At 39.0% G+C, this 26,077-nt stretch overlaps 1 protein-coding gene across 9 annotated transcripts in view; it reads left to right on the top strand.

The window, feature by feature from the left end:
• PCGF5 (polycomb group ring finger 5) overlaps nt 1-26,077 on the top strand; it is a 128,319-nt gene that overhangs the window by 49,004 nt on the left and 53,238 nt on the right. For 5 of the 9 annotated variants that reach the window (XM_072806141.1, XM_072806145.1, XM_072806144.1 and 2 more), the window contains exon 2: nt 11,492-11,785. In XM_072806141.1, coding sequence (XP_072662242.1) covers nt 11,674-11,785 — 112 coding nt within the window. In that variant the 5' untranslated portion in view covers nt 11,492-11,673. Of the gene's footprint in view, nt 1-9,228; nt 9,437-10,014; nt 10,277-11,491; nt 11,786-26,077 lie in introns of those variants that run through there. The other 4 variants (XR_012020885.1, XM_072806142.1, XM_072806137.1 and 1 more) reach the window with 4 other exon arrangements.

Here is a 26,077-nt window from a genome sequence, read left to right as displayed (position 1 = left end):
AAAATATGCTCTTTAGAAAATAGGAAAGAATATTTTTATTAGAAATTCCTTTTCTCTTTGTTGGTAGACTTTCTCCATTATGACATAGGAGAAAGATCAGATTGTGGCAACCCTTTACAAAAAATAAAATACAGTTTCTGACTCTGAGCTATTTGATAACAGTGATGGTGGTGGTGATGGTGATGGTGATGATACCACCACCACTTTTTGGTAGTTAAGCCATTGTGTTCTACTCATTGCCTGGAAAATAGAAATCACAAAGTTAAGGTGTTACACTAAAACAAGATGTTTTGGGAATTGTGGATGTTTTCAACCCTGGGACACAGGTAAGCTTTTAATTGCTATCATCTATACATGTTCACAGAGATATCTATCCTCTAGATAAGGAATTGGCAAACAAAACCCCAAGGGCCGAATCTGGTTTGCTACCTGTTTTTGGCAGATTTAGCTTATTGGACGGAGTGGAGTTACAACAAAAACCATATGGTCCACAAAGCCTAAAATATTTACCATCTAACCCATTACAGATAGAATTTGCCAACCCCTATTCTAGGTAGTGCTTCCAAATTGCACAACCATATAATTGAACTTTAAGGGTCATTTGAGATATGTATTCCAAGTCTAAAGCAATTTCATAGATGGGCAGACCAAGGCTCATGAAGTGCTTTGCCAGCGATTGTAACTTGTTTGCTGTAATTTTCTTTTCCTTTTTAAAAAAAGGATGATTTTTTTCTCATAACATTTTTTATAATGGCAAAATATACATAACATAAATGTTACCATTTCAACCATGTAAGCGTACAGTTCAGTGGCATTAAATACATTCCTATTGTTGTACAACCATCTCCACCATCCATCTCCAGAACTTTTTCACCATCCCAAACTGAAACTCTGTGCCCATTAACCTAACTCTCCACTCCCCCTCCCTCTAGTCCCTGGCAACCATCATTGTACTTTCTACCTCTATGAGTTTGACTGCTCTAGATATTTCAGATGAGTAGAATCATACAATAGTTGTTCTTTTGTAACTGGCTGATCCAACTTTTTTTAATTGAAGGAAATATTCTTTACAGAAACAAGAAAATTCTAGCCTTTTCCCTGACTTATTTAAGCACCTGACTTGACCCAAAGTAAGCTGATCAACTTTACTTAATGCCCTCAGCTCTTAAAATGGCACATTTTAATATCTTTCTGTAAGGAATTCAATACAGTGTCGTGGTATTAGTTATGGTAAAAAATAAAGATCTTAAAATTTACAGTGGAATAGTCACAAATATTAGTTTTGCAGTTCAGGTATTTGCTTCCAGCATTTTGGCATAAGGGAATATAAATGAATACTCAGGAAGTAATTTTGTGGGCATTGGAATCAGAGTCAAAGATGAAGGATGATAATTCAGGTCTCATGAGCCATGGATGGGCAGGATCAGAGGTGACTAGCTCAAGGTTTGCCAAATTCAGTGTGTCCTTATCCTAGATAATGCTGCCTATGCACAGCTCATATCTTGCCTTTTGCTCATCATTGTCTTTCTGTTTACATAAAGTTACTCCAGATGGGGTAAAATATAATTGATTATGAGTTAGTATACTAACTTTCACATTTCAGTTCTGCCTCCCTAAGACTATACCCAGATCACTCAATTGAAATGTTGAGTGTTCATAAAACTCTTTAGACTCTTGTGTACATCCTATTTCTTGATTTCATCTTGAGTGATATAAATTGTAATTTTCATATTTTACTCATTTCCCACTTAAAGAGTAACCTTATTTTAAAATTCTTATAGGGCAAGGAAGGGCAACAGGCAGAAAAATTAGGTGACTAAGTGTTGCCTCCACATACATCCTCAAAGCAAGTAGATCATACTAAGGCATTTATTCTAAGTATTTGTCATCAGGCCTTAAATTAAATCTTCTGTTTTGTTGTTGTTTTGTTCAAATAGCAGGGAAGGTATAGATGAGAAATTCATAAAATTAATTCAGTGTTTATTTGCTTACTGTGTACTAAGTGCATTGCTTGAATTACCTCCTACAATCCCCTTAAAGACTTCTGAAATATGTACTTTTATTATATCCATTTAAGTGATGAGGAAACTAAGACACAGAATTTTGCCCTATGACATAGCCAATAAGAGACTGTACCAGAATTTGAATGCTGGCGATCTTGACTACAAAGTCAGATTTCATTTATTTGCTTGTTCATCTGTCCATTCATTCATTCCAACAAATATTTAATGAGAGCCTGTTATGTTTTAGGATTGATTCAAGGAATACAGCAGTAATTATAAAAACCGTGTCCTCATGGAGCTTATGCTATTAACCACTTTTCTGTGAACCATCTTGTATTCTCCTTCATCATCTAGTCTGCGATACTGAGATGCTAGTGCTTTTTTTCAGCTTCTCATCAAGAAGCTATTAGGTTTTGGTAAGTGGTAGGAGCTTTTCCTGTCAGCTCGGATAACCCCTTTCAACAGACAGAAATGAAGAAACCATTGAAGACAAACATCATTTCTTTCTTCTTGAACTATCAGACAGGTTATCATAGCTTTTGAAACTTCTGTGTGGTTTATCACCCTGAAGGTCAGGAATTAAGAGTATTTACCTTGTAGCTAATGCTGCCCTGCTTTAATGTAGGCCAGTGTTCTCTTAGTTTTCCCGAACACCTAAACACAGAGTTATCAGTATCTTAGTCATTAAGCCTGAATAGTTGAAGACCATATGAACACACTAATTTGCCTTTTGTTTTTTTTTTGGTTTTTTTGTTTTTAAATTTTTATTTATTTATGATAGTCACATCACAGAGAGAGAGAGAGAGAAAGAGAGAGGCAGAGGGAGAAGCAGGCTCCATGCACCGGGAGCCCGACGCGGGACTCGATCCCGGGTCTCCAGGATCGCGCCCTGGGCCGAAGGCAGGCGCCAAACCGCTGCGCCACCCAGGGATCCCTAATTTGCCTTTTGTTTTCAGGAGTGTGTTTGGTTTTGTTTTTGATCCAAGACAGGATTGTGAAGTACAAGAGAGAAGGTTTCTCTGGAGATTTGCTTTCCTCCTCCTTCAGTTAGGCTTTCCTTCCTCCTGCTGGTTTCTTCACCTCCCAGCCAGCAAACTTACAGTTAATACCCTGCTACAGTGGTTAAGTCATAACTAAAGCCTCCCATCCTTCCCTGCCCTTCCTCCCTTCCTTTGGACTAAGAAGTCTACTAATCTTGGTGAGCTTGGAACCCATAGCTCAAGAGATGGCTCATGAGGACTTGACTGTGACCCCCGCCTGGAGATTTTGCATTTTAATGGGAAATGTTTAGTCTCTGTTACCCCTTCATTTGAGGGGAGTAAATAAAGATTTCACACAAACACTTCTACAATGTTGAATTAACCAAATTATTAAACATTTGGCAGAGGAGGATTAGTTTTCTTTGTGTCTTTGAATTGCTTAGTGTGTAATATTTAGGTTTCCACATCTTGTTAAAATTGGGTATGATGAATATTGAGTTCAGAGGAAGGAATACTTTGTGACCATTGATTGCGTGCCTTACTTTATGCTGTGTCCTAGATCCATTGCCTTGCCTGCAGTGTCTCATTCATCCTATGAACTATCTCAACAACAGGACCTCTGCTGGGTGGTACAGGATTACCAAGTACTATTCAATTGCTGGTGGTCCACAAGATTGTTACTTACACCTTATATTTTTACAATCCTTTACAGTTTATAACTTAAACGTTTTTGACTTATCATCTCATTTAATCTTCTATATGCTCATTGTAATACCATGTAAATATATAAAGAAACAACCAGTGATTAAGATAACATTAACCGCAGTTTTCCTAGGAAGAAAATGAAGCCAAAGGAAGTTAAGTGACCTGCCCCCAGGTTCTATTGCTCAGTCCATTGTCCCTTCCTCTAAACCACAGCTACCTGTAAAATGAGGATGTTTTCAAATCATGTGCCTAGTCTCCTCTGGTATTTGAATATTTATGGCACTCAATTTTTATATTGCATTTGCTCCATTTGAATTTCATATCTTTTGGTAGGGTTTTTTTTCCCCTAACTTTTCCATAATCACTCCTAACTTAGAAACATCTACATTCAGATTTAATGGAATATACTTAGTTTCTGCATGTCAGTTATTTGTCCATTTATGATCCTGAAAGATTTAATATGACCTCCCAAAATAACAGTTGTGGTTTTGTCATGATGTTTTAAAATATCCATAGCCCTGATGATCAGAGTAAAAGCAGTTTTTTCTTACAGTCTGTACCTATTTTAGTTACATTCTCTGTTCTTCCAGTATAAATGGAACTTGCTCCAGCCAACTGTTGAAATTGCAGTAAAGAAAATACAGCTAGTTTTTTCTGCCTCTAAAAAGAGAGAAAAAAAGTTTTGTTAGTCTCTCTCCTTAGCATAATGTATTTCAGGCACTTTAAAGTATTTATTTAGCTAGTTGCACAGTCTTTCATAGACTAATCTTGTCCCTATACCTAATGCTATTTATCTGTACTCACTTTTAGTATATTGACTTCATTTCTCTTTTTTTTCCCTTGGCTTTCTCATTTATTTTTCATATCCGTAGCTTTTGGCATTTTTCTTGCTGTCTTATATTACTGGCAGAGTCTTAAGCATGTAGGGCTAATTTCTTGACCACCAGTAGCACTCCTTTTTTCAGCTGGAGTTTTTGTCATTTAACACTTTATTAATAAATTTGATGTATTGCTCCATCATTGTTTCTTGTAGATAAGTCTCTATTCCCTGTTGTGATTTTAATTAGTAGTCCTGGATGACAGGGATTATGCCTAACATAACTTTGGAAAGATCCCTCCTAGAAGATACCAGAGAAAGAATACACAGAGTATGTCTTAGAGTGCATGCAAATACTTAGCATTTCAGTCAGTATTTATTTGATTGCTTACCATTTTACCATCCGTTCTGCTAGTGAAGCAGTCAAGCAGTAGTAGATCACCTGGGTTTACACAGTAGGAGGAGGTTCAACCAAAATAATCAGTTAATCCAAGTCTGTGATGGGACTTGAGAGAATAAATTGAATTGTTATGTATATATGTGATATATGTTTATCAGGAAAGCTCTTCAGCAACTTCAAGGTGTCTAGGAAGGTCACCTTTGAGATCATCTGATACCTAAAGGATAAACAAGGTTTGACCAAATTTAGCAAAGGTGGGGAAGGGTGAAGGAATTGGGACAGGATGCTCATTTGAAAGGAAGAGGATCCATCTCTCTATCTAGAGGGCAAAAATGTTTTTTAGGGCTGCAGCATAGAGTTCAAGGGAGAGGTTGTAGAAGTGATCTGGATCTGAGATGGGCTTATTAGGTGTTTGGGCTTTAGCCTAAGAACAGGAGTTTTTTTGGTTTTGTTTTGTTTTTTTGGGGGGGTTTTAAAAAAGATTTTATTTTTTTAATTCTTTAAAAAAAAAGATTTTATTTATTCATGAGAAATAGAAAGAGAGGAGGCAGAGACACAGGCAGAGGGAGAATCAGGCTCCTCGCAGGGAGCCCAATGTGGAACTCAATCCCAGGACTCTGGAATCATGCCCTGAGCCAAAGGCAGACATTCACCCAGGCGTCCCAGAACAGGAGTTTTTTTTAAGGTGGGAAGCAACCTGATCCAGTTTGTAGTTAAGAGACTCCTCTGGCTATGCTGTGGGGAATGGTTTGACAGACAGGAGCTGTATCTAAGAGTTCACTGAAGTAATGGAGGGTAGAGATGATAGTAATCTCAACCAGGGTAGGTTAAGTGGAAGGATTCAAGAGACATTTAGTAGAGAGAGTCCTTGAGAATTATTGATTGCAGGGGAGGGGTGCATTAAGAGAAAAAGAGACATGGCTGAGGGTGATTGGAACTCCTTCAGTTCTGTTCTCACTCCTCCATCACTGATTTTAAGTAGTCATACATTTTGATCTGTGATATCCATGGCTATAAAAAATACATTTGGGCCCAGGAGGACTTTAGATTTTAATATTTTCTAAAATCTCTGTAGGAAGACTTTTAGATTACAGAGGGTAGTTTTATGTTACAAATATTCTATATAAAAAGATTAAATAGCATACTTAGGTATATAAAATAATTTAATTATTTTAATTTAATTTAATTTAATTATTATTAAATTAATAATTTAATTTAATGAAAAAGCCATCTTACTTAATATCCCAGGGGAAATACAAAGTTCTAACCCTATTTTTAAACATCATGCTATTATCAGTTCATTGATAGTATATTTATTAGCCAAGGACAGAATGTGAACTTTTCAGTACAGAATTACAGAATTACAGAATTACTTACCTATCCATTACCCGGCCTTAACTGAAATATTTTAGACATAAAATATAAAGTAATGAAAATGTTTGTTAGGTATTCAGATAGCTCCAAGTAGTTGCAAGGGTTATCAAGAGCCATTTGTAGTTCCCTGGAAGTCTGGATCAATGATCAAATGAAACAAGTTACTGCTTTGGGATATTATGTACTTTTTTTTTTTTTTTTTTTTTTATGATAGTCACAGAGAGAGAGAGAGGCAGAGACAGAAGCAGGCTCCATGCACCGGGAGCCTAATGTGGGATTCGATCCCGGGTCTCCAGGATGGCGCCCTGGGCCAAAGGCAGGCGCTAAACTGCTGCACCACCCAGGGATCCCCTATTATGTACTTTGATAGGAATTTACCAGTTGCAGTTCCCTCCTAAATACCACATAGGCAAGTATTTCCCTCTCTCCCTTCATCCATTGTAGTCTCCCTTTGTTCCTTGTTTAAGTTAGTTTCTTACCAAAACTCCTTTAAAATCTTGGACTTATGAAGTTTCCTTGAGAAGTATTCATGATATGGAACTGGTACCTTTGTTTTGGTCTTGGCTTTATCAAAAGCAGATCTGTGATTATGAACTTGTCACTTCTCAGGATCTTGGTTTCTACATTTGTAAAATGAGAAGGCTGAAGTAGATTTGTGATTAAGGGGAATCCGAGCGATGATTCTTTTATCTGCCTTTTCCCCCCCTAGTCTTGTGTATCCAGTTGCTTCCAGGCCTTTGTTTATTTGAGGGTCCCACTGGTACTTAAGATTTGTTATCAGAGCCACCCCTCTCATATGGAGGCCTTTATGGTTTGTTCCAGCCCCACTATCAGAACCAAAGGACTTAAGAGGTAGGTTACTGGAAAGCATTCCCATGGGAAAAAGGGCAGCACAGCCCTTGAAAGTCGTATGTTTAGATGCTCGGTATCTATACATGTCAGGAAACTTGTCCCTTTATAGCATTCCCTTATGCCATTTCTTTTGTTATTTTTTTTAACCAGACAAATGTTTGAGTTTTATTTATTTATTTATTTTTTTGTATGTGCTTTTTTTTTTCTTGGAATGGAAAAGGTAGGGTGGTTGCTGAAGAAGGAAAATGAGAAACTACTGAACATTTTACTACAAAATATGCTACCTCCAGGGACACAAGGCAAAGATTTCCTTACAAAGGTTGTAATTCTCTCTCCCACTCTCAAGTCCACCATTTGCAGTTTTGGTTATAGCAGTGCCACCTCTATACCTATCTTCAGGCCCTGCTCTAGCATATTCATCACCCCTCCTTCCATTGTTAACATATAAGCCTTCCCAATATCCATCCTCAAGCGCATTTCCTCAGGGAATGCTGATTAACCCCACTTACCCGTTAATCACCACTCACATGTAAGCTCCCCCAGACCTTTGTTAAGTGTTATTCTTTAAAAATATATTTAAAGTAGATTCAGATAAAGTGGGAAAATACCAATATATAAAAGTATATACAGTAGAATCTTCCATTACATGTTACACATACACCTGAACCAGGGTGACTTTTCTCATTTTGATCTGTTTTGTCTCCAAGATAAAAGATCTGAATGTGTCCTTCCATCTGTGAAGTCCTTTGACCAAACTTGTTTTCTGTGCTCATTTGTGATTGCTTGATTTATTGAAGTTGATCCTAGCTTAGAAATTGGCATGTGTGCTTTTGCAAAATGATTCTTATAAGGACTATAAAAACGTGGTCATTGAAAGCTGTTTGAGAAAATGTATTGCTCTTGCTGTGATATTAACAGTGGTATTTTTAAAATGTTATGTCCAGTCTACATAAGTTTAATTATAAATTGGATATTTTTTGAAAGCTGTCTTCCTCTACTTCTTTGATGTATTCAAATTTGTAATAGATCTTTGAACACCAGTTGGTGTGGGGTTGTTGGTTTGCCACTAGAACCATCTCTACAATCTACCCTCTGATAATGACAGTGACTCCTATGAATAGGAAATAAAAGAAATACTTTGCATTAATCCCTCACCGTACCCTCCGTACCGTCAATTCCCTAGCCCCCACTGCTCTCACTTCGACAGAAGCAAAGACGATGTAATTACAACACTTTTTCCTCTAATACATAAATTGAAACCATCCTTTACTGATTCCCTTTGGCATGTTTGTTTTAACTTTTGTTTTACTGGTGGAGACCACACTGATTTTGATTTGCCTGCCACCCTAGGATTGATTACTTGATTGCAGTCTTCTAAGAAGCAAAGAACCAGGTCCAATGTAATGTTTAGCAAAATAGTGGTTGTAGTAGGGATTTGTAAGTTTTTGGAATGCAGGAGAATAGGATTGAATGAGGTTAAGGAATCTTTAATGCGTGCTTTTGAATAAATCTTTTCAGTGAATGGTCTCTTGTGGATCTCAAAGCCACTAGGAAGAGAACTGGGGTATTTGTTTTGAACCTTGCAAATAGTAGTAACTCTTTACCTTTCTACTAATACCCCCACCCCCAGCACGCTCCAGCTTGCTCACATGTGTCCGCGATCCCCACCCCACAGTAGCAAGTTCATTAGTGGCTTTTACATAAGATGCAAATCAAGAAATGTCTCCGTCCTCGCTGCGGCGCAGGTGGGACTGGCTTGAGGAAGACGCAGCCTAGTAGACCGTTTCGCAGGGTGACTCATTATCAACGCTGACCGCTGCTTTTAGACACACCAGGGAAAATGTACCAGGCACCGTTACGATGCAAACAACCGGGAGGGGTGGTGGTGAGGACGAGAACCGAGATAAAATTTGGCCAAGGCTACGTGTCGCTCCGAAGCCACAACAGCAGGGCGGGCGGGGAGGCCGGGCACCTGCGAGGAGCGCGGGCAGGTGGGCGCGGCCTGCGGGCAGGTGGGCGTGGCCTGCGGGCGTGGCGGGGGCGTGGCCGGCCGGGGGCGCCGGCGGTTGGAAGGGGGTGGAGTTGCCCTTGGAGGCGGCACCGGCCCTGGGCCCCGAGGCCCGCCGCGCCCTATCGGGCCCGAGCCGAGTGGCCCAGCGGAGCCGCGCGCTCCCGCCTGCAGGGGGAGGGCGGACGGGGCGCGGGGACCGGCCAGGCCGCGGCGGGCGCTGTTTCTCTTTCACTTTCCTTCCCTCCGAGGCCGGCGCGCTGGCGGGCGAGGAGCGGCGGCGGCGGCGGCCGCGGGGTAGGTACCGGGCGGGCTTGAGAGGCGGCCGAGGAGCCCCCGCGCCCCGCGCCCCGCGCCCCGCGCCCCGGCTGTGCCCGCGGCGGGAGCGGCGCCCCCAGGCACCTGCCGCGGCCGGCCTCGCCTGGAGCGCCGAGAGCCCCTCGGGGCCGGGCCGGGCCGGGCCGGGCCGGGCCGGGCGGGGCGGGGCGGGGCGGGCCGGGGGCGGCTGGGGGTCGGGAGGGTGTCCGGGGGCTTGGGAGCCGCGTCCCGCCCTGGCGCGCGGGGAGGGCTGCGGGCTGCCTGGCTCGGGCCGGCCCCGGCCCCGGCCCCGGCCCCGGCCCCGGGAGAGGCGGCGCGTGTGCCCCCGGCGCAGCCCCGGCCTGGCCCTGCGGGAGCGCTCCGGCGCGTCCTCCCGGCCCGGGCCGCGCACCTGCCGGAGCGGCGGGCGGACGTGTGCCTGGACCCACCCCCACCGGGGACGCGGGGAGTTGCGTCCGCCGGGTCCCCGCAGCCGCTCGCTTCCTTCAGCCGGGCTGACAGGACTGCGGCTCGCTCCGCTCTCGCCCCCGCGGTCGCAGCCTGCGTTTCCTCTCCAGGGGACTTTCTCTGAACTCTGGAGCTTCGTGGCAAACCTGTGGAGAAGGCAGGGCCGCTAGTCCCGAGGTGGAGGAGAAGCCTAGACCCAGGCACCGCCGCCTGCGGAAGGTCGTCCAGGCCGAGGACCCGAAGCCCAGACCCTCGGCTCTCCAAGCTCCCTTTGTGTTGCCCCCTCGTGCCACGCAAAGCCCGTTCCGTGCGCGTCCTTCAGGGCGAGTGTCCATGGGATGATGGCTCCGCCTCTCCGGCTGCTTTATACCTGTGAGTTAGCAGCTGAGACAGGAGAAAAGTTGCTGTTGATAGGGCTGACTTGGGAAGTCAGTGCCGCCTTTCATGCTGTATTTTCTCAGAACACATTTGTTTGCGAGAGACCTTTTTAGACTTTTTTTTCTTTAGCAACCCCATGTACCAGCCAACAATGGTAAACATTTCTGGAAATAAGTGAATGACATTTAGCTTTTACCGTGTGCTAGCCTTATGTGTATGGTCTCATTTAATCCTTGTCACTCTAGGGAGCTGGCACTCTTATTTTTATTTTATAGTTTAAAAAAACAGATTGAGAGGTGATAAGTAACATTGCCCAGGTTACACACTTACTAAATGTGATCGGTTTCTGTCAAAGACTGTCTAATAGAGGACATGAAGAATGAATGTAACTATAAGTCAAAGGGAAATGTAACAGAAGAGAGGGCACACTGAGGATAACTTTGGAGAAGCGTTTCAAAGGATATAGGTAGGATTTAGAAAAGAGGAAGGGTTTGTTGGACAGCCGGTGTACAGAGGCTGCAGAATGGACTGTGAACGACTGATGATCCTTTAAGTTTGCCTAAAGAAAAGTGTTGGAAAAGTATGCTAAGGTCAGCCTGCGGAAGGTCTTATATGGAAAGCCAAGGAGTTTAAATGTCTGTTTATAAAGAGGAGACACTGTCCATCTTTGAGAAGAAGACCCAAATGTGATAGAATAAAATAACGCTGCTAGAATGTAAGATGGAGCGCAGGTGGAGAAGATAACAGTCCAGTAGGATCGCTGTGGATGCAATGGGAAAGGACGTCAACTTGATTTCATTGACTGGATAAGGGACACAAAATGGAAATAGGAAGTATATTGGTAGAGAAGATAGTGACTTCAGCGTTGAATCTTTTAACTTGTATTGGCAAGAACTCCTAAGTAGAGCCGGCGAGCAGATAGCTAAGATGCATTACTGAAGAGGTAAAGATACCAGAACTAGAGTTTGTCACTTTAGGTCTCATTTGTATGGAGGTGATAGTTAAGGCTCCAGGATTGGATGAATTTGTCATTATCCTGAATTAAGTCAAAGCAGGTTTACAAATTAATTTGACAGTGAGAGACATGTTCTATTTACCCATCCACCCAATTTGGAGTAACACTTGCTGCTGTTATGTTATTAATACAGTATTAGGAATTTGACACTTTTTTTTTTCCCTCTCATCTTTTTAAAACTATTGTGGAAACAGATATGGGAAAGCAGAACCACCGAAAGTAGTGATGACCAGCGATCTCATGATAAATCTGGATGTTAGTTCTCATGCCTCAAGACATCCAGTTGGGAACTCCACACCGGCTCCTGGGCTCAGACTTCATCCACTTACTACCCCTCTTTGCCTGAACTACTAAAGCCAGTCCTAGCTAACCACGAATGGCTACCCAAAGGAAACACTTGGTGAAAGATTTCAATCCTCACATCACCTGCTACATCTGTAAAGGGTACCTGATCAAGCCAACCACAGTGACGGAATGCCTCCATACCTGTAAGTATTCTTTTAAAACTACTGCATTTGGGCTTTATATCTAGATTTTAGCTTTCAAAATGGTAAGTAACTCCAAGAATCATCCTAACTTTGAATTTATTTTCAGGATTGAATTTGTCATTGGGATACCAGTGGCATGAAATTTTTCCTCTGTTATTATGTAATAGTTGACTTTTATCTAATTTTGATGTTTTAAAACATATTATTGATTATAGTTTTTTTAAATGAACTATTTTAGGTTTTTTATTTTAAAAAGTTACATTGAAGGAATTAATCTGCTCGCAGGTTTTGTTGGAGTATACATTCTTTCATTCATTGGCTTTTTTAGACCACTTTATTGAGGTATGGTTGACATACAAAAAGCTGTAGATATTCAAAGTATACAACTTGATGAGTTTAGAAGTAAGTATAGACCCATGAAACCACCATCACGTCTATGCCATAAACATATTACCTCCAGAAGTCTTCTTGACTATTATTAATAGTATTATTGTGATATGAACACTTAACATAAAATCTACCCTCTTAGGAAATTTTAAGCATGCAACACTGTAATATTAACTATAGGCACTATGCTGTGCAGTAGATCTCTAGGACTTACTTACCTGTTTAGCTGAAATTTTGTATCCTTTGGCCAAAAAGCCCACAGTTTGTGCATCACCTGGGAACTTTTGTTAGGTGTACATTATCAGGCCCCCACTCCAGAACTCCTGAATCAGAAACTCTGGGAGTGGGCCCAACAATCCATGGTCGTCAGCAAGCCTTCTAGGTGATTCTGAAGCATGATGGAGTTTGAAAATCTCTGTTCTAATATGATCATATCTGTGGAACTCCTATCAAGTTTCTTTCTCACCTTGCCTATCAGTAGAAGGTTCATTTTTATAGTCACTTATGCCAGAGTTCCACATACTTTTTGTGTTTCTGCCTGTATGAAATTATTTGCCTATTTCAATGAAAGTAATTCCATAAGTTCTAGATTAATGCCTATTATGTGCACTAAATAGATATTTTATATACTTGATTACAATTAGCTTTACTATAACCGTGAAATAGTTTGGAGTAAGTTATTGGGAGAGAGAGAGTATAGAGATTATCTTCATTTTGTGGGGGTGGAAACCATGAGTTAAGAAACTTGCCCAGTAGTGGTGAACCTATATTCCAACTCCAAAGCTCATGCTCTTTTTAAGATAACATGGTGCTTTTTTCTTTTTTTAATCCTCCCCTTTCTCTGTTCTCCTGCTACTGAACTGACATAATATTATATCAGGAGTCTTAAAGAGGGGTGCAGAATAGAGAATTACCTGGAAATGGCTAAAATGGCAAATTTTATGATATATATTATACCCAATAAAAAAATAGAATCACCTAGAAAACTGTTTAAACATACATATGCTCAGAATTCCACTTAGACAGATTTGGTAGATCATTTGTGGTGAGGTCCATGCATGTGTGTTTTGGAAAACCTTTCCAAAGTGATGATATATATTACCTTTGGATGGCCTCTGCTATCCAATTAGCAATTCGCTATGAACTATCTTGAAATACTAATTTACTGCTGCTCTGTATCATTACTTAACTTGAACAATTACCAGTTAAAAATCATTGAACAAATATTTTTTGAATACCTACCGTGTGCCAGGTACCATCTATTCCAGACAGAACAGATACAATAATGAACAAGATAGTAAAAAAAAAAAAAAAAAATCTGTGCTCTTGAGAAGTTGAACATTCTAGTGGGTGAAACTAATAAACATGTGCCATGTTAAGTAGTGATCAGTGATATGAAGCGAACAAAGAAGGGTTGTAGATGGGAGAGATGGGGTTATTTTACATAGAATGTCAGGGTGGGGATCCCTGGGTGGCACAGCGGTTTAGCGCCTGCCTTTGGCCCAGGGCGCAATCCTGGCAGACCCGGGATCGAATCCCACGTCGGGCTCCCGGTGCATGGAGCCTGCTTCTCCTTCTGCCTATGTCTCTGCCTCTCTCTTTGTGTGTGACTATCATAAATAAATAAAAATTAAAAAAAAAAAAAAGAATGTCAGGGTGTTAAACTCTTTGATATGATTACATTTGAACACAAACTGAAGGAACTGAGCTCTGGATATATGGGAAGAACATTCTAGGGAAAAGAAAGTATTACGCCTTGAGACAGAATGCGCTTAGAAAGTTTATGGAACAGCGGTCACTGCAGGTCAGCTGAAAGATTATAGAGTCTTCAACCAGAGTAATTAGGTGTGAAATGGAGATGGGGAAGAGTGATTGGATTATGGATGTATTTTGGAAAAAGGGCCAATGGATGTGGCTACTCTAGGGCAAGGACTTTGTCTTATACTTCCATGTTTCCTGCTACAACAAAGATGATACCTGGACATGGTCCACAGTCTGTTTTATTTTGCTTCTTGTAACATTTGTGCACTATTTTTTTCCCTTTTAAAAAAAAAAAAGTTGTTTTTTTTTGTTTTTTGTTTTTTGTTTTTTTTTTTGAGAGAGAGAAAAAGAGAGCACAAGCGAGCAGAGGGAGAGAGAGAAATAGACTCGCTACTGAGCATAGAGCTTAATGCAGGGCTCAATCCCAGGACCCCAGGATCATGCCCTGAGCCAAAGGCAGATGCTTAACCTACTAAACCACCAGGCACCTCTGTGCATTATTTTCATATTTGGATTTCTCCAGCAAAAACTGCCAACTCTGGAAGATAAGAAGAAAGCCCAAATTCTCCAATATCTGCCTTTCTAACATATTTTATGTTTTTCTGAAAGAAAATTTTCTCTGGGACATAATGAAATCTCAATTTATATGGCACTGTTTTGGAAGAAAAACAAAGGATTCCAGAAGTATAAATTGTGTCAGGATATAAGCAAGGGCTGTGTTTATGTTTGCAACAGCAGTTTAAAGTCTAAAAGGGTAAGTGACAGTTTAACTGCACAAGTCATTCTAGCCTGAAAAACTGCTTTGCTGTATCAAGCCCTTTACTAAAAGAGAATGAATGTACGTGGCAGAAGTGGAATTAAAAGGCAGTGATAAACCATAAATGTGACTTTTATCATCAGCAGGAAACAGAATAGTGGAGTAAATGATGAAGGAGTCAGGTACTCAACCTGGTGTCTCTGGAGATCCAAGGATCCTGTAGTACTCACCTTCTACTTCCTGGTCCTTGGATTTCTGAGTATTGTTTTGTTTGTGTTTATATTGGGGCTTGTAGCCAAAAACTATCCCATTTGCAAAGTATCCTATTATTTGTAATGATAAAATTAACAGTACTGCAAAGCAGTATTCCTCTATCATTGTTTGGGTCTTCGATCTTACACAGTTTTCTTATGTATAATGTGGGTCAGATATAGTGATACCATGATATGAGATAGTATGAAATAAAAAAGTCAGCCAAATGGGATAGGAGGAAAGTGAGAAATGCTAAGTGACATTGTAGTATATATACCATAGTATTTTAGGCAAATAAAAAGAATATCTTACTAAAATAACTTTGTACAAAGACTGTGATTTTGTGAGTCTTTATTGTAAGTAAAGAATAGGTGAAACATAGTTCTTGTTATAAAATTTATAATAAAATATAAAGGTTTTAGTGTCTCTGTTCAAATTTGAAATATATAAATGAATATATAAATGGAACATTATTATTGTTGAGCAAAACCGGACATGGAATCTACACTTGTGGACTTTCTGGTCAAATGAAGAAAGAGTAATCAAGTTAAAAAATATATGAAATAAATGTGGATGTCAATAAGTACCATGAAACTAATGAACAGAATGATAAAATAGCAGGTATGGGTCAAGATATTGCAGCAGAATGCCATACAAGAGAAGAAACTGGAGGTTTTCTTTTCTTTTTTTTTTTTTTTTTTAATTCCTAAGCCATAGGCCTTGGCCTTCTCACACAAGAACATGAGTGTGCTTGGGCCTGGCTATGGTAGAGTTGCGGAGGGAGGGAAGGAGGGATCATGAGTGGTTCTCCCTGCTTTGTAGGGATAAATGAAGTTAGTTTACTCTTCTTTCAAAATACTCTGCAAATGCATTTCACCTTTCTTTCTCCTCAAATCAGATAGGTTGATGCTCTCTCATTCTTCAGTTGAGAAATTCTAGAGCTAACACTGCCTGGCTTCCCTAACAGCTATGTAGAGAGAAGGGCCAACAGGACCAGCAGGATGACTGATTACAGTAGCCCTTGATGTCGCTAGTACTACAGCTGTGTGGAAGAAAGAGAAAGGGGCAAGCTGGCAGAAGGATAGGAGAGGCAGAGATGGCAGGGCAGGCTGAGTCCCAGGCTCCTGGGAAGGAGTTGCAAAAAATAAAAAAGCTTATAAAAGCCCCATCTTTAGGTGGGCTCATACCTCACCTACTGACACCACTTATCTTCAGCAGCCCAAGGGCACTTGATAAAAATAAAATATTAAAATGAAGTAGAAAAGTAAAACAAATGAATTTGAGCTTTACATGGTCACTTTGTGATAGATGAACCAAATCCACATTAACCATTGTTACAGGTCTGAGATTATTTTTTTCTTTTTTTTTTTTTAATAATAAATTTATTTATTTATTTATTTATTTATTTATTTATTTATTTATTTATTTATTTTTGGTGTTCAGTTTGCCAACATACAGAATAAACACCAAGTGCTCATCCCGTCAAGTGCCCCCCTCGGTCTGAGATTATTTTAACTCAAACCAAAAACCTAAGGAAATAAACATGTCCACCCAAATAATTACTGAATTACTTAGGATAATTAGTTGTCAGGTACTTTGTTAGCCACTAGGGTAAAGTGGTAAAAAAGATAAATTTGGAACTTTAACTCGATCAAGCAAAACTTTTCATAAGCTAAGAAGAAATTTCTGCATGTGTATTTGGGCCTTTTTCTTTTCTGTGTGAAGTCATCTACTCTGGGACTTCAACTGCATGTGCTGATGTCTCCCAAATCTTTATTTCTGGCATAGACCTTTCTTCTCAGTTTCAGAATCCTACTGGATGTGCACTTGAATGTCCTAAAGCCACCTGGGGCTCAGCATGTCTAAAAATGAATGAATGGGATGCCATCACTCAGTTATCCCAGAAGGAAATAAGCTCCACACTTGACTCTGTTTATCTTCCCTAACACAAAATAGGGACCAAGTCCTGTCTGGTGTGTCTTTAATATCTCTTAAATCTGTACCTTAACTTCTGCCCCGCTGTGACTGTTCTGTTCAGGCTCTCATTACTTCTCACCAGTCACTGCAGCCCACTTCTAACCTGTGTCAAAGTGTGATCATTTAAAACAGCTATTTTCATCACTCACTCTTCAACCAACCCAGAATTTCCTAGAGATCTCTTAGTGCCCTCAGGATAAATTAAAGCTACTTAGCTATACCCACCCCTTCCTCCCTCACCACCTACTGCACACACATATGCATACTTGGTTCAGCTGTATGCTCTGCTTAGAATGTACTTTTGCTTGTAAGCCCACCTAGCCATTACCCATCCTTTAAAACTCTTCTCCAAGATATGCCACCCACCTGTGACTGCAGGCAGATTTGGGTTACATGTATCCTTGGTACCTGGTATTTGAATGCTTAATAAATGATTAAATGAATAAATAAACGGCCAATTTGTTGATTATTGTTCTTCCTTTTATAGATTCACGTGCAGTAATAGGTAGCTTGAAAGGCATGTAGGCAATGTCGGTTAGGAATTACATATTTTAAGAAACTATGTTCTACAATATAGGTGGAAGCCATGTGGGTCTTAGAGAGGGAGAGATGCTGGGTTGGGGACCAGAGATCGTCAGTTATAGATTCAAGGATGCTCTGCCTCTTGCACTTAGATCCTCAGAAACTTTTTAAGGTTGCTTAGAGTGTATTTGCTTGTTGTTGACTTAAAATGAAAGACTTTTCACTTTTCCTAAAAACAAAGGAGCTTTGTTCCAGCAGGTAACATGGAAGAATACAGTGCATTGGTTCTTAACTCTTTTGTGGTTAGAGGGCCCCCCCTTAAGAGTTTAATGACTCTTTCCTCAGGAAAAGAAAGAGGGTGATAGACATAGAAATCTGTGGTACCGGAAAGAAAGGCTTTCTTCTCTGTGCCCTTTCAGAGATCGTAGCTGTAATCCCTTCACTAAGAATGAATTCTTTAGAAAAACATTACTGTACTTAGTTTTTAACTTCTACGAAGAAGATTGATAATTTAGTTGATGCGACAGTTAAGGGACTTGGTGATTTTACATGATAATTTTTATTTATTTATTTATTTATTTATTTATTTATTTATTTAATATTTACATGATAATTTTACCTGATAATAAGTAAAAATGAAGGAGCAACTTAGAAGATGATAAAATTTAACCATTGATTGATTCAGAACAAGTATTATAACTGCAGAAGTTTAAGGTACAGAGATCTCTTGATACGTTGTTATTCAATTTTTAAAAACCTTAGGCTACATACACTTGGCTATTCAAATTGCAGTCTCCAGACTAGCAGCATCCACCAGCAGCAACATCATCTGAGAACTTGTTACAAGTGCACATTCTTGGGTCTTATCATAGACCTGTTGAATCAAAATTTCCAGGGCAAAGGCCAGAAATTCTTATAATAAGAAGGTCCTCAGGTGATTCTGTGGTGTACAAGTTTGAAAAGCACAGCTCATGACCAGATGTTTATAATACTAGCATATTTCAACTAGGCAGTTTATAATCAGACAGTAATTAAATCATACCTTAATTAAAATAAATGCTAATAAAAGGTTAATAGCTGTTATTTATTGAATGTTTGTTGTATTTGTGGTCATAAGCTTTACATTTATCATCTTATTTAATCTTCCCAAGAACCCTTCTAGTAATGACTGGCACAATGTAGGTGCTAATAAACATCTGCTGTTTATTAGCACCTACATTGTGCCAGTCATTACTCTAGCCAGTGGAAACATGGCAGTAAACAAGACAGGCATAGCCTATGCCCTCCTAGAACTTATATTCTAATAGGAGAGACAGGCAATAAGCAAGTAAATGCTATAAGAAAAATAAAACAGAGGAAGGTCTTTCTTGAGAGTTGCCATTTGAACAGAAACCAAGATAATAGGAAAGAGCTGTGAGAAGGTCTGAGGGAAGAGCATTTCAGATTTTTTCCAATATTTTTCACAGAGACAGGACTCAGAAAGGTTAAGTAACAAAGCTAAAAATGCTGGAACTGGGCTCTAAATTCTGGACATCTGACTGGCATATTTTCATAATATATTATGACATTTTCCTAATTTTATTTTTTCTTCTTTCTGCTTCACTTTGTTTTCTGAAATTTCTTCAAGCAAACAGATAAATTCAAATATATATATTTTTAAAAATATTTTTATATATTTATGTATAACAACAAAGTTTTATTTAAAATTTATATAAATTTTATAATTTATAAATTTTGTTATATAATTGTCATAATTTATCATTTACTATTTTTATTGTAATTAATATATATTTAGAATTTATAAATTACCTTTTTTTTTTAAAGATTTTATTTATTTATTCATGAGAGACAAGAGAGGCAGAGACATAGACAGAGGGAGAAGCAGGCTCCATGCAGGGAGCCCAATGAGAGACTTCATCCCAGAACTCCAGAATCATGCCCTGAGCCAAAGGCAGGCATTTAACTGCTGAGCCACCCAGGCATCCCTTTATTTTAAATTTATATATATATTAATATGCTTTATAATACATATATATATCCTCTTCTAGCTATGTTTGCATGACAATATACTTGTCATTACTTACCCAGTCATGATCTGAACTTACTAAATGTGAATAAATAGCCATTATAATGGAGAAAAGATATAAATTGAATTTTCCAACAACTTATTCTTAATAAAATTCAGTTTTTAGGGTCAAGACTTGTTTTTAGACTAAAAATCAAAGGCCTAATTAGAAATTATATTTAAAGTTTCAATAGGTTGCAAATACAGTGTTTTAGCATTGTATTAGAAGTGAGGTCATTTGTATACTGATATTACAGGTTTCAAACTATTCTGGCAGAAACTAGTCATTTATTCATGAAAATGATTATAGCATTCATTTTGATGATTCTTTTTAAATAAGAATAGTTATAGATCTTAAACATTCTAGGTATCATCTATTATTAGCAATAATGCTAAAGAAAAATTATATTAAACTTGTGATTCTTTTAGCTTTTGAAATTGCATTAGATAGTAAAGAGTGTTTAAACAGATGAACAAAGCATTGTTGTGGACACTAAAGGGCAAAACTAGAGGATAAGAAATTTAAAAATGAAATTGTCTTATATTGGCTTCTGAGAATATATCATTTGGAACTGATACCACTTATGGATTAAGAAAAAATATGTACCCCAAAATACGTAATTATTCAGAGTTAGAAATCATGGTTAGTATATAAGTATGTTTAAGAGTGTAGCACAGAGGCACCTAGTGACTCAGTTAAGCATCCAACTCTTGATTTTGGTTCAGGTCATGATCTCAGGATTGTGAGATCGAGCCACACATTGGGCCCCATGCTGAGTGTGGAACCTACTTAAGATTCTCCCTCTCCCTCTCCCTCTGCCCCACCCCTACCCCCACTAGCATTCTCTTTCTATACCTATATAAGTAGAGTTTGTTAAAAATAAATAAATAAATAAATAAGCCTAGCACAATAGTTGAATGTAAACATTGTGAATAAGTACAGTTCAAACATGTAGAAAAGACAGAAGATAACTTTTGTTTGGATACTGTGAAGACTTTTTATAACTACTGATACTTTATAACATACTGGTTTTTACCAGACTACTATATAGTGTCAGAATTTAAAACCCAGTGGACAAAGCTGTGTTCTCTCAGAATGCTCAACCACTAACATTTGTTCACTCAGTTAACAGAAAATTATCATTGTAATTTAAAAAACTAAAACAGATTTTAATTTGTGTTGAATTAACTTTTTTTAATTGTCAAAAAATTACTAATAAACTCAAAATCTCTTCCCTTACTTACGTTGAAAATGTATGCTGATTTCCGATTTGATTATATTAGGACATGGTAGGCCCTAAAATCCTGCCTCCATCTATGATTCCTAACCCTTGTGTCCTCATTTATTCCATAAATATTTACTGAGTACCACCTCCTCCAAGTACTATACTGGGCTCCTGGGACACATGAGGCAGCATAGTGGGCAATAGATAAATCATGGTGTATAGTGGAAGGTGATAAAAGCTATAGAAAAAAAAAGTCAAGCTGGGTAAAGGGAATTGACAGTCAGTGAGATGTTAAAATCTAAGCCTGTGTTCATGTCTATATCTTATTAAGTGACATTTGAACAGGCTTAAGGAGGTGAAGGAGTTAGCTAATCACATATCCAAGGGAAAAATATTTCAGGTAGAGAAATAGCAAGAGCAAAGGCTCTGAGGCAGGCATGTGCCTGTCATGTTGAGAAATGGTCAGGAGGCCAGTGCAGCTGGAGAGCAATGAGTAAAGAAGAGTTGGGAAAGGTGATGGGGTGGATGTGGGTCACAGGCACAATGCACAGTTCTTATAAGGCCATGTTAAGGGTTTTAGTTTTTACTCTGAGAGAAATGAAGACCCATTTCAGCAGAGTTTTGAGTAGGGGAATGACATGATCTTACTTATATTTAAAAAAAAAAGCATCTTTCAAACTACTATTGAAAGTGGACCTGAGCTGTTAGGAATGACTGCAGTAAGCCAAGCAGGAGATGGTAATGGTTTACATCAATGTGGTGTTGGTGGTAGTGGTGGTAGTGGTAAAAGTGGTCAGATTCTGGTTATATTTTGAAGAGACAGCTGTATTTGCTAATGAACTACAGGTGGATCATACAAGAGAAAAGAGTCAAGAGTATCTTCCAAGATTTTTGGCCTCAGAAATTGGAAGGATAAAGATATCATCAAATCATATAGGAAAAACAAGGTGGAAGATGAGGTGGTTATTTTTTGGAAATTGAATGTAAGCTATGATACATCCAAACAGAGATGCCTAGTTGGAAAGTGTACATATGAGTCTGGAGTTTATCAGTGTGTAGTTTGTCAACAATGGAAGCACCAAGGGAATGAGTGTAGATAGAGAAGATGAAGAACTGACCTTGGGACTTTAAGAAGGAGAGGAGGAGGCATGAGTCAGGAGGACAACTGTGTATCATGTCAAGGAGGAGGAGGAGTCAAATCAGGTGTGAGTAAGATGGGACTGAGACTAGACCTCTAGGTTTAGCTATGTATGTGGAGGTCACAGATAATCTCATGGAGCAGTTTCAGTGGAGTGATCAGGAGCGAAAGTGTGGATAGGTGTGAATGGATGGAAATTTCTTAATTTCCTGTTTTTTTTTTTTTTTAAGATTTATTTATTCATGGTAGACATAGCAAGAGAGAGAGAGAGAGAGAGAGGCAGAGACACAGGCAGAGGGAGAAGCAGGCTCCATGCCGGGAGCCCGACGTGGGACTCAATCCCGGGACTCGAGGATCGCGCCCTGGGCCAAAGGCAGGCACTAAACCACTGAGCCACCCAGGGATCCCCAATTTCCTGGTTTTGATAATTGTACTATGATTATATAAGTAACCTTATTGAAGGTAAAGATTGAAAAATTGGGAAGAGAGCTGTTGGGGAATGAGTATAAGTACCTCTGAAATGTAGTGATAGCTCACAAGGGAAGTAGGGTCAACAGAAGGTTTTTGTTTTGTTTTGTTTTCATTTTTGTTTTTTAAGATGGAAAAATAATGTTTTAATCTTGATAGGAATCTCAGCAAAAGACTAACATAGGTGAAAGAGGAGAAGCACTGGAGCAGTGTTCTTGGATCATTGGGAGATGATATAATGCACAGGCAGAGATCGGCTTTAGATAGGCACATGAATGTTTTGGAGATAGGCAAGAGCACAAAGTATAGATGGTAGTAAGGAAATAGACATGGTAGTATGAATTCTCTTTGTTTCAGTTTTTTTCTTTTTTTCTTTTTGCTTTCAGTAAAAAAGTGAGGTCATCAGTGGAAAGTGAGGTTGGGGAGGAAATGTTTGGGGATTTGAGGAGAGGTGAAAGTATGAAGTATTAGCAAAGAGCATAATGGACTTGGGACATTGAGTGTGACTGCCTGGCAGATGCAAGACCCACTGACATTCATGATCAAGAATTTAAGGTGAGAGACCAATCCGCGTGGTACTTGTGTTTCTCCCAGTGTTCTGTTGTAATCCTGTGGAAGCAGAGTGTGTAGAGAGTGGGATTTGGCTGGAGTATAATAGTTTGAATGAGCCAATAGTTTAAATATGCTGAAAGAAGAGAGAAACAAAAGAGGTGAAATAGAAAACAGCACAGCTATTCAAGAACATGTGTGAGGAAGTGATTATTTTGATCACAAAATATCTGTTGATAAGGAGAGGAATAAGGGTGACGCTGCACTGACTGAGCTACCAGACTCTACCTTAACCTTGGAGTCATACTCAATTCCTTAAACCTGTCTGTATTTAAGTAGGGCAGCCTTTCTAGCCTTTTTATACCTTTTGGTCTCCTGGCCTACATGGTGTAAGATCCCCCTACCATGCTTAAATCTCAAGATTCAATTCCAACCCTGTTCGAAAAACCCTGATTTGCTGCCTGTTCCTCTGTCCTGTAGAGACAATACTAAAGCATTCTACTCAGTAGAAAGGAACGCTGTGTTCTCCATGAAATTGCAACTCATATAAGCCTTTGAAAGAAATATGTCGTGTATACATAAGAGAAAGATGTCCGTTAGTTCTTTATGTAAGAAAAACCAGAAGATAGTGTCTCATGAAAGCAAATTACAGCTACTCTGGAAAACTTTTTAAGATGTCAGTTTCACACATAGGAATATGTAATAAAAGCAGGAAACTGATGCCTCTTCTTTTTGCAGATGACCACAGTTTGCTTACATACTGTTAGATAATAAATGTTCCAAAGGCAAACTATCAAGTGAGTGCTATCAAGACAGGCATATAAAGATAGTGATATGCTTAAGGGAAGAAGAAAAAGCATGCTTCTATGTTAACAGATAAAACTAACACATTCAGATTTTAACAAAGGAAGTCAGCATTTGATCACTTTCAATAAATAGGGCTTTACTAATGAATGACTCTACCAAGGACACGAAAGAAAAGAATATTATTGTTTTATTATCAGTGATAGCAGAATTAGTACCCATGAAGAGAAATTTGTGTAGATTACTTTGGGTCATCAAAACTGGGAAGCTAGCTCTATGATACATAAGAGACTGGGGCAGACCATACATCCAAGACAGCAACAACAAATGGTCTTTGTACCTGTTATGAAGAACCCCCTACACCAAGAATTTGAAAATAAGGGTGTCTGGGTTACTCAGTTGGTTTAGCATTCAACTCTTGATTTTGGCTCAGGTCATGATCTCTGGGTCATGTCGTCAAGCCCCACTTTCTGGGTTCCACCATGGGCATGGAGCCTGCTTATGAATATCTCTTCCCTCTCCCCTGCCTCTCTCTTTCTTTCTATTTCCCTCCCCCCTTCCCTTTTTTTCTCTTTCCCTCTTTTTTTCTCTCTCCCTCCCCAAAATAAAATAAGAAGGTAGGATAGATAGCCCTTGAATAGTTAAAATAAGAAATCAATAGATGATCATGCTTCAGAGCAGGTATGTGTAGAACATAAAGTGATCAGAAGAGACAATACGGTAAAGCCTAGACCCATGGGACTGTGTTGGAATTATATTAAACATATAAAGTTAAGGAAGCATGTATAATGGAGAAATGTCAGTCAATCTTGGACCCTCCTCCCCAGAAAAAGAAATACCACACATGTAGAGATAGGCAGTTTCCATTTGGGTGAAGCAGTGTGTCATAAATATCATACTTGAATTTACAAGACGATCTCTAGGGTGAACATGGCTGCACACGGCTGCAGAGGCCTAATACCAATACATGATATACGTTTCAAATTCCATTAGCAAGATCATCTGTTATTTAAGGTGGACACATGAAACTAACCATAGTCTGATGCCATTCAATATTCAGTTACTCCAATTCTCATCATCATTTTATGCCCATCCAGTGATCTAATAATATATAGTGATAGCTCACATATACTGAATATTTACAAATTCTCCAACACTCATTTGCATATGTTACATATACTATCTCATTTAATCTTCACAGGAAGCCTATGAGATAGGAACCTTTGCTATCTCCATTGTACATAGAAACACAAAGTAAGTAATTTGCCTAATGAGAGAACTGGGATCCAGATCCAGGCAATCCACTGCAAGATTATTTTTTTCTGGAACAACTTTTCTGTACTACCTGGTTTCTCATGTAAATTTGCATTATAGGGAAAGAGTACATTAATCCCATATTCTTTTGATTATGTTTTATCCTATGGCAGTGATTTCCTAATGGTGAATAATAAAGTGACTTCTGATGGAATCCTTGGTTGGGATTTCCCAGTTCTTTTTTGGCTGCCTTGGTGAGAGAGCTTTGCAAAGTTAGAGTCCTGGTGCTAATCTCCCAGAGATTCAGATTTAATTGGTCTCAGATGTGGTCCACAAATTTGTTTAAAAAAAAAATCTCACTGGTGATTGCAGTGATTTGAGAACTACTGTTTTTTTATAAAACATATATTTTTATTGAAGAATAACTGACATACAATATTGTATTAGCTTCAGGTTATACAACATAGTGTTTGATATTTATATACATTACAAAATGGCCACCACAATAAGCCCAGTTACCATCTGTCACCATATAAAGTTGTTACAATAATATTGACTATACTCCTGCCATGTCTTATTTATTTTATAACTGGAAGATTACACTTCCTAATCCCCTTCCCCTAGTTCATCCATCCCCCTCCTCCTTCCCCTCTGGCAACTATCAGTTTGTTCTACAACTATGAATCTGTTTCTGTTTTATTTATTCCTTTTTCTTTTTAGATTCTACATATAAGTGAAGTCTTATGGTATTTGTTTTTCTCTTATTTCACATAACCCTGTAGGTCCATCAGTGTTGTTGTAAAGGGCAAGACTTCATTCTTTTTTGTGGCTGAGTAATGTTCTATTTTGTGTGAGACCCACTGCTTTAGATGACACAGTGACTCTTTGTATTAATTTGTGCAACAACCTAGTTCAAATATAAGAAGTGGTCAAAGGAAAGAAGATTTTGCTTGGTAAGCTTTAGGCAGAAGCTTAAATGCTGTTTACGATGGGCTAAATATAAGCATCAATTAAAAATACGAAATCTTAATGCCAGGGACCAAGTGTTATCAATGTTAAGATGTGTTGCATAGTGGTATGGATTTTAGGTCTGGAGCTGCATAGCCTGAGGATGGATATTGCATCTGCTACA

This window comes from Canis lupus, chromosome 29 (genome assembly GCF_048164855.1).
Source record: "Canis lupus baileyi chromosome 29, mCanLup2.hap1, whole genome shotgun sequence".
Taxonomy (NCBI): Eukaryota; Metazoa; Chordata; class Mammalia; order Carnivora; family Canidae; genus Canis; species Canis lupus.
Note: the sequence above shows the minus strand (reverse complement) of the source record. Positions and strands in the feature narration are given on the sequence as shown.